General features: G+C 49.6%; 1 protein-coding gene across 2 annotated transcripts; it reads right to left on the bottom strand.

Annotated features, from left to right (window-relative positions):
• Positions 1 to 1,758: 1,758 nt before the first annotated feature.
• LOC137370906 (secreted frizzled-related protein 2-like) lies at positions 1,759 to 7,683 on the bottom strand. 2 transcript variants are annotated; one of them, XM_068032763.1, is made up of 4 exons: positions 7,431 to 7,683; positions 4,939 to 5,798; positions 3,549 to 3,629; positions 1,759 to 2,546 (listed from the first exon to the last, which is right to left on the bottom strand). In XM_068032763.1, exons 2-4 carry the CDS (start codon positions 5,504 to 5,506, stop codon positions 2,242 to 2,244), a joined length of 954 nt encoding a protein of 317 aa, XP_067888864.1. In that variant the 5' UTR covers positions 5,507 to 5,798; positions 7,431 to 7,683; the 3' UTR covers positions 1,759 to 2,241. The 2 variants fall into 2 exon arrangements, with proteins under 2 accessions (XP_067888864.1, XP_067888865.1); XM_068032764.1 differs by lacking the exon at positions 7,431 to 7,683 and adding an exon at positions 6,939 to 7,017.
• Positions 7,684 to 7,922: the final 239 nt, after the last annotated feature.

Raw genomic sequence — 7,922 nt, 5'->3', positions numbered from 1 at the left:
CAGCACTCCCTCAGTACAGACCCACTGACAGTGCAGTGTTCCCTCAGTACTGACCCTCCGACAGTGCATCACTCCCTCAGTAATGACCCTCCGACAGTACAGCATTCCCTCAGTACTGACCCTCAGACAGTGCGGTACTCCCTCAAAACTGGCCCTCCGACAGTACAGCACTCCCTCAGTACTGACGCTCCGACAGCACAGCACTCCCTCAGTACTGACCCTCTGACAGTACAGCACTCCCTCAGTACTGACCTCCAACAGTGCAGCACTCCCTCTGTACTGACCCTCCGACAATGCAGCACTCCCTCAGTACAGACCATCCGACAGTGCAGTGCTCCCTCAGCACTGACCCTCCGACAATACAGCGCTCCCTCAGTACTGACCCTCCGACAGTACAGCACTCCCTCAGTACTGACCCTCCGACAGTACAGCACTCCCTCAGTACTGACCCTCCGACAGTACAGCAGTCCCTCAGTACTGACCCTCTGACAGTGCAGCACTCCCTCAGTACTACCCCTCCGACAGTGCAGCACTCCCTCAGTACTGACCCTCTGACAGTGCAGCACTCCCTCAGTACTGACCCTCCGACAGTGCAGCACTCCCTCAGTACAGACCATCCGACAGTGCAGTGCTCCCTCAGCACTGACCCTCCGACAATACAGCGCTCCCTCAGTACTGACCCTCCGACAGTACAGCACTCCCTCAGTACTGACCCTCCGACAGTACAGCACTCCCTCAGTACTGACCCTCCGACAGTGCAGCAATCCCTCAGTACTGACCCTCCGACAGTGCAGCACTCCCTCAGTACTGACCCTCCGACAGTGCAGCACTCCCTCAGTACTGACCCTCCGACAGTGCAGCACTCCCTCAGTACTGACTCTCCGACAGTGCAGCACTCCCTCAGTACTGACCCTCTGACAGTGCAGCACTCCCTCAGTACTGACCCTCCGACAGTGCGGCACTCCCTCAGTAATGACCCTCCGACAGTACAGCATTCCCTCAGTACTGACCCTCAGACAGTGCGGTACTCCCTCAAAACTGGCCCTCCGACAGTACAGCACTCCCTCAGTACTGACGCTCCGACAGCACAGCACTCCCTCAGTACTGACCCTCTGACAGTACAGCACTCCCTCAGTACTGACCTCCAACAGTGCAGCACTCCCTCTGTACTGACCCTCCGACAATGCAGCACTCCCTCAGTACAGACCATCCGACAGTGCAGTGCTCCCTCAGCACTGACCCTCCGACAATACAGCGCTCCCTCAGTACTGACCCTCCGACAGTACAGCACTCCCTCAGTACTGACCCTCCGACAGTACAGCACTCCCTCAGTACTGACCCTCCGACAGTACAGCAGTCCCTCAGTACTGACCCTCTGACAGTGCAGCACTCCCTCAGTACTACCCCTCCGACAGTGCAGCACTCCCTCAGTACTGACCCTCTGACAGTGCAGCACTCCCTCAGTACTGACCCTCCGACAGTGCAGCACTCCCTCAGTACAGACCATCCGACAGTGCAGTGCTCCCTCAGCACTGACCCTCCGACAATACAGCGCTCCCTCAGTACTGACCCTCCGACAGTACAGCACTCCCTCAGTACTGACCCTCCGACAGTACAGCACTCCCTCAGTACTGACCCTCCGACAGTGCAGCAATCCCTCAGTACTGACCCTCCGACAGTGCAGCACTCCCTCAGTACTGACCCTCCGACAGTGCAGCACTCCCTCAGTACTGACCCTCCGACAGTGCAGCACTCCCTCAGTACTGACTCTCCGACAGTGCAGCACTCCCTCAGTACTGACCCTCCGACAGTGCGGCACTCCCTCAGTACTGACCCTCCGACAGTGCAGCACTCTCTCAGTACTGACCCTCCGACAGTGCAGCACTCCCTCAGTACTTCACCGGAGTCTTGGCCTGGATTACGTGCTCAAGTCTCAGGACAGGGAACAGGTCACTGACCCGAAACGTTAACTCTGCTTCTCTTTCCACAGATGCTGCCAGACCTGCTGAGTGAATCCAGCATTTCTTGTTTTTGTTTCAGATTTCCAGCATCCGCAGTATTTTGCTTTTATGAACAAATGTTGATGATGTCCTGACCTGTGGGAGCAGTGTTTGGGATTTCGGACGAGGGTGGAGTGTTCCACACCAAGGAGATGTCAAAACGACAGAAACAGAAACACGCGGGATGCGGGGGTTGGGTGGGGACGGGGGGACGGTTCATTTATTAATCAGCCCCTGGCATTTAGCAGCGAGCTCTCTTGAAGATTCTAGCTATCTTCCGGAGGTCTCTCTTGCCTCCTTGCCAGCGCCTCACGGAGGTGATGAGCAGTCTCCCCTCACCCTGCTGCCCCATCACCAGGTAGGAGGAGGTCAGATCCCTCAGCTCGTCACAAGTACAGCTGGAGCCTCCAACCAGCAGCAGCTCTACCCTCGCCTCTCCACTTGCTCTCCAGCCCTGCAACCCATACAGAACCCTGCTCCGGGCTTCTGGAATGATCTTGGCATCTCCATTCAGGTACGAGATGTCCTTCACTTTCATCTTCAGCACTGTGATGAGGCAGCAGACAAACAAGGAAAAAGAACAAGACAAAAAATAAAGATGTCAAAGAGCTCCCAATGCTATAGGACCTTTCACCACCTCAAGACATCCCACAGTATTTTACAGCCAATGAAGTACTTCTTCGAATTGTTGTCCCTGTAGTAATGTAGAACAGCAGCCCATTTGCGCACAGCAGGATCCCAATGTGACCATGACCAGATAATATGTTTTATTAAATGATGTTGATTGAGGGATAAATATTGTCCAGTACACCGGGGAGAACTCCCCCCTGCTCTTCTTCGAAATAGTGGCCATGGGATCTTTTACACACTCATGAGAGGGGAGAATAGGCCTTGGTTTAACATTTCATCTGAAAGATGGCACTCTTTGACAGTGCAGCACTCCCTCAGTATTTTCTGGGAATGCCAGTCGAGATATTTATGCATAAACCTCTGGAGTGGGACTTGAACTCACACCCCTGTGGCTCAGAGGCTGACATTCCCCTAATTGTCTCAGTTGACATGACAGGTATGGATGAGACAGGCCATTTGGCCCATCTTAGGTCTTCATTTGAAAATTCCCATCCTTGTGTTCAAATCCCTCCACGGCCTCGCCCCTCCCTATCTCTATAACACCCTCCAGCCCTCCAGGATATCTGCGCTCCTCCAATTCTTGAGCATCCCTGATTTTAATCGCTCCACCATTGGCGGCTGTGCCTTCTGCAGTCGAGGCCCTAAGCTCTGGAATCCCTTTCCTTAAACCTCTCCACCTCTCTCTCCTCCTTTCAGTCGCTCCTTAAAACCTACCCGATTGACCGAGCTTTTGCTCACTTGTCCTGATGTCTCCTTATGTGGCTCGATGTCAAATTTTTATTTGATAACCCTCCTCTGAAGCACCTTGGGACGTTTTACTACATTAAAGGCGCTATACAAATGCAAGTTGAAATGGTCACATCTAACCCACTGTCCCTCCCTGAGGGGGAAATTCCAAAGTCGTTTCCCGAATCTTACCAAAATCATTTTTGCAGTAATGTGTGAGAATGTTACTCTCGGCTTCTCTCTCGGATTTACAGGCATCACAGATTTTTGATTCTGAAATATAAAAGGATGACAGATGAATCAGTTTAAACATCGATGCTGGGGGCAGCATCACTCACCCACCCATCGAGGGGAATGGTCTTTATGTGACCTTGGCCCCATCACCCAGATCCTGAGAACTAATCATCCCATAGACTTCAAGTGCGGTTGAAATAATGGAATAATATCTATCTCCTGCTGGGAGTAGGTTTGATCTTGCTAGACAAGTTCAGAGGGTAGTTAATGGTCAATCATGTTGGCTCGGGACTCGAATCACAACTGCAGCAACTCACCAAGGGTTCTTCAATCGCACCTCCAAAAGCTGTAACCTCTACCACCCAGAATAACATTCTGGTAAATCTCTTCTGTACTCTCTCCAAAGCCTTCATGTCCTTCCTAAAGTCTGGTGCCCAGAATTGGACACAATACTCCCAGTGGGAACTAACTAGTGGTTTATAAAGATTTAGCATAATTCCTTGCTTTTATAGAATCATAGAGTCAGAGTTATACAGCACAGAAACAGGCCCTTCGGCCCATCGTGTCTGTGCCGGCCATCAAGCACCTAACTATTCTAATCCCATTTTCCTGCACTTGGCCCGTGGTGTTTCAAGTGCTCATCTAAATACTTCTTCAATGTTGTGAGGGTTCCTGCTTCTACCACCCCTTCAGGCAGTGCGTTCCAGATTCCAACCACCCTCTGGGTGAAAATTTTTTTCCTCAAATCCCCTCTAAACCTCCTGCCCCTTACCTTAAATCTATGCCCCCGAGTTATTGACACCTCCACGAAGGGAAAAAGTTTCTTCCTATCTAACCTATCAATGCCCCTCATAATTTTGTATACCTCAATCATGTCCCCCCTCAGCCTTTTCAGCTCCAAGGAAAACAACCCTAGCCTTTTCAGTCTGTCTTCATAGCTGAAATTCTCCAGCTCAGGCAACATCCTGGTGAATCTCCTCTGCACCCTCTCCAGTGCAATCACATCCTTCCTATAGTGTGGTGACCAGAACTGTACACAGTCCTCCAGCTGTGGCCTAACTAGCATTTTATACAGATCCATCATAACCTCCCTGCTCTTCTATTCTATGCCTCGGCTAATAAAGGCAAGTATCCCATATGCCTTCCTAACCACCTTATCTACCTGTGCTTGTATTCCATGCCTCTATTTATAAAGCCCAGGATCCGGTCATCCTTTGCTAACTATTTTAAACAAAAATGATGGAAATACTCAGCAGGTCTGGAAGCATCCGTGGAGAGAGAAGCAGAGTTAACATTTCAGGCTGATGACCTTTTGTCAGATCTAATGAAGGAGTGGAGGGTTACCCACCTTCCTGTCGGACTCTCTCCTCCTCCAAGGTGGCAGAAGGGATGCAAAGGTCATTGTCCACTGGGAAACGGTTACAATCCAACATGTCTGGCCAAGGGAAGCCAAAGGCAGACATCACAGGGGTACAGCTGTCCCTGACTGCCTGGCACAGGGACCGGCAAGGCTGGATAGACACCTGCAGTTCACTGAGGCAGATGGGGGCAAACAGGGAGCAGAGGAATTTCCTGGTGTCTGAGTGGCACTGCTTATTAAGCAGAGGAACCCAGGAGCCAGCTTGCTGCAGAACCTCCTTTATGCTCTCATGTCCCAGAAGGTTGGGCAGCCTCATCTCACTATACCCGACCCCATGGCACAGTGCCATGCTGTGGGGGATGGGCTTGCAGTCGGTCCGCCTGAACTCTGAGAATTCCGGGGCAAAGCTCATCGCTTCAGCCTCACTGGAACGGAGAGTTAGAACCGAGCAAATAGGCAGGAGGAGAAACGTCAAGATCCTCAAACTGGACAACGGTGCTCCTTTCTCCAACCAATCGAGAGTCAGTGTGGGAAAATATGTGGGCATGCTTGACATTCTTATTGACCAATGAACAAAACTGTCCTTGGATTAAATGTGTGAAGATTGTTGTTGGGAATACAGAAGGGTTGCCGACCCGACAAAGTCCTCTTCAGCTTGAAGACAGCTGATTGACCCCAATTTTCCAAGACAACTTTGGAAGATTCGATTAGTCACAGGTCAAAGAGAGGCCGAGCCTTAGACAATGTCACAGAGAGGTTCAGGGCTCCAAAGACAATTATCCTTCGATTCTCCTCACTCTTCGGCTGCCCATTCACTTTCAGGCCGACCTCTTTCTCCTCGCTGGATTCTGTGGTTCAAAAGAAAGTGTTTTACTGGCCACCCGCAGACCTTCCCAATCAGCAAAAGCTCCATTCAGTGAGCTCCAGATTCCAATGACATTCTGTAAGTAAATCAGCGCTTGTACCAATAAGACAGAGAATATCGGCAACAGGGAAAGAGCAAAACACAGAGCACAGAAACAGTTAGATACAGAATAAAGCTCCCTCTACACTGTCCTCATCAAACACTCCCAGGACAGGTACAGCACGTGGTTAGATACAGAGTAAAGCTCCCTCTACACTGTCCCCATCAAACACTCCCAGGACAGGTACAGCATGGGGTTAGATACAGAGTAAAGCTCCCTCTACACTGTCCCCATCAAACACTCCCAGGAAAGGTAGACCACGGGGGTTAGATACAGAGTAAAGCTCCCTCTACACTGTCCCCATCAAACACTCCCAGGACAGGTACAGCATGGGGTTAGATACAGAGTAAAGCTCCCTCTACACTGTCCCCCATCAAACAGTCTTTATCAAGTATAAAGAAAAAAGAAAAAAGAAAAAAAAAGAGGAAAAAAAAAACATGTTAGATACAGAATAAATCTCCCTCTGTATGATTGCAGTTATTGATTGGCTGTCTCTGTTGTCAAACATTTATTAACATTAAAATTTCAACGTTTCACTCTTTTAAAAGGCACAAAGAAAGGGATAAAGAGTGAGAAACAGAGAGAGAGAGGAGAGAGAGGGAGTAAAACTGTGAGGGAAACAGATGGAGAGAGAGACAGCGAGAAATGGAGTCAGGGAGTGAGAGAGACAGAGTGAGGGAGAGACTGGGAGATGAAGGGAGAGAGAGAGAGACAGAGAGAACAAAACAGAGACAGGGAGACACACTGTAAGAGGGAGACAGTGAGAAGGAGACACAAAGAGAAAGGAGAGGTAAAGAGTGTGGCAGACAGAGAGGCAATGAGAGGGGGACAGAGAGGGTGAGACACAAAGGGAGAGACAGAGAGGGAGTTACAGGTAGGTAGATGGAGAGAGGAAAACCTATTGTGGGAAAAAAAGCAAAGGAATGACAGAGGGACACTCAGAGATAGGAGTGAGAGAGAGAGAGAGACAGGAGGTGAGGCAGAGAGCTGCAATGATCTGTTCTGCAGTTCCTGCTCTTATACCTGCTTAATCTTCAGAATCCTGCTGAACATCTGACTGAGACTTTTCTCCTCTTTCCTTTCAGTTTTCCCAGTGTTTCCAAGTCTCTCCCAGTTTGTACTTGTGCAGCAGCCTGCTCGGGATTTGGTGTTTTGGCAGCTGTTGCTGTCTCAACACTTTGTTAAGGCCCAGAGGTTTTGTAAAAGAAGGAGTCGTTTAGTTTGGAAGTTAAATTTACCAGGTAATAAATCTTCCATCGACTCCTGACCAACTGCCAGACATCCATTGTCTTGCTTTGCTTAAGCTCCTTAAATAGTTTGTGCCTTGCTGGAACTGGGGGCAGGGGGAGGGTGGGGAGGTGGGAGGCTTTGGTGAAGGAATGATCTTAATTTAGCAAAGGTGATGTTTAAGAACGCAAGGCCACCTGGTCAAGGAGAAGACGAGGGCTCGCAGTGAACTCTGAGGGGGCCACATATTCTGATCCAAGTATGGAAAAAGACAGCTCAGAAACCTACCTCCAACCCTGACACTGCTCTCCTTCTGCACCATATCCTGTGCACAAAGGGGCCTGTCTGTCCGTGGAGCCAGCCTGCATTAAATTACAGGGAATTATTGATGAATTAGGCGCTAGATCCACACTCAATGCTTAAAAATAAAGCTCTCTTTTTATGACACTTTTGTTGGCTGGTGACCAGTTTAGTTAAAAACAAATGTCTTTAACTTTTTACAGAGAGGAATACGCCCACCATTTTTAAAGATACACTCATTCTTAGCCCGGTTTCACAGGAAGGGCAGTGCAGAGGTTATGTTACTTGATTAGTCATCTGGACGCCTCAATTAATAAGCCAGAGAACTTGAGTTCAAATCCCACCAGGGCAGGTTGAGAAGTTTTAATTTTGCTGGAAAACAGTTGAAAATAAAAAGCAGGTCGCAGTAATAGTTACTGTGAAGCTGTCAGATTGTCATTAAAAACCAGCTGCCTCACTGATGCCCTGTAGGAAACGAAA

The sequence above is a fragment of the Heterodontus francisci genome, chromosome 6 (assembly GCF_036365525.1).
Source record: "Heterodontus francisci isolate sHetFra1 chromosome 6, sHetFra1.hap1, whole genome shotgun sequence".
Lineage (NCBI taxonomy): Eukaryota > Metazoa > Chordata > Chondrichthyes > Heterodontiformes > Heterodontidae > Heterodontus > Heterodontus francisci.
Note: the sequence above shows the minus strand (reverse complement) of the source record. Positions and strands in the feature narration are given on the sequence as shown.

Excerpts from the sequence above, each read along its gene's own strand:
- LOC137370906 (XM_068032763.1), bottom strand. The coding sequence starts at position 5,506 with ATGTCAAGCATGCCCACATATTTTCCCACACTGACTCTCGATTGGTTG. Across the intron at positions 3,630-4,938 it reads GGAGAGAGTCCGACAGGAAG|AATCAAAAATCTGTGATGCC; the intron begins GTGGGTAACCCT and ends TTTATATTTCAG. Across the intron at positions 2,547-3,548 it reads TTACTGCAAAAATGATTTTG|TGCTGAAGATGAAAGTGAAG; the intron begins GTAAGATTCGGG and ends GCCTCATCACAG.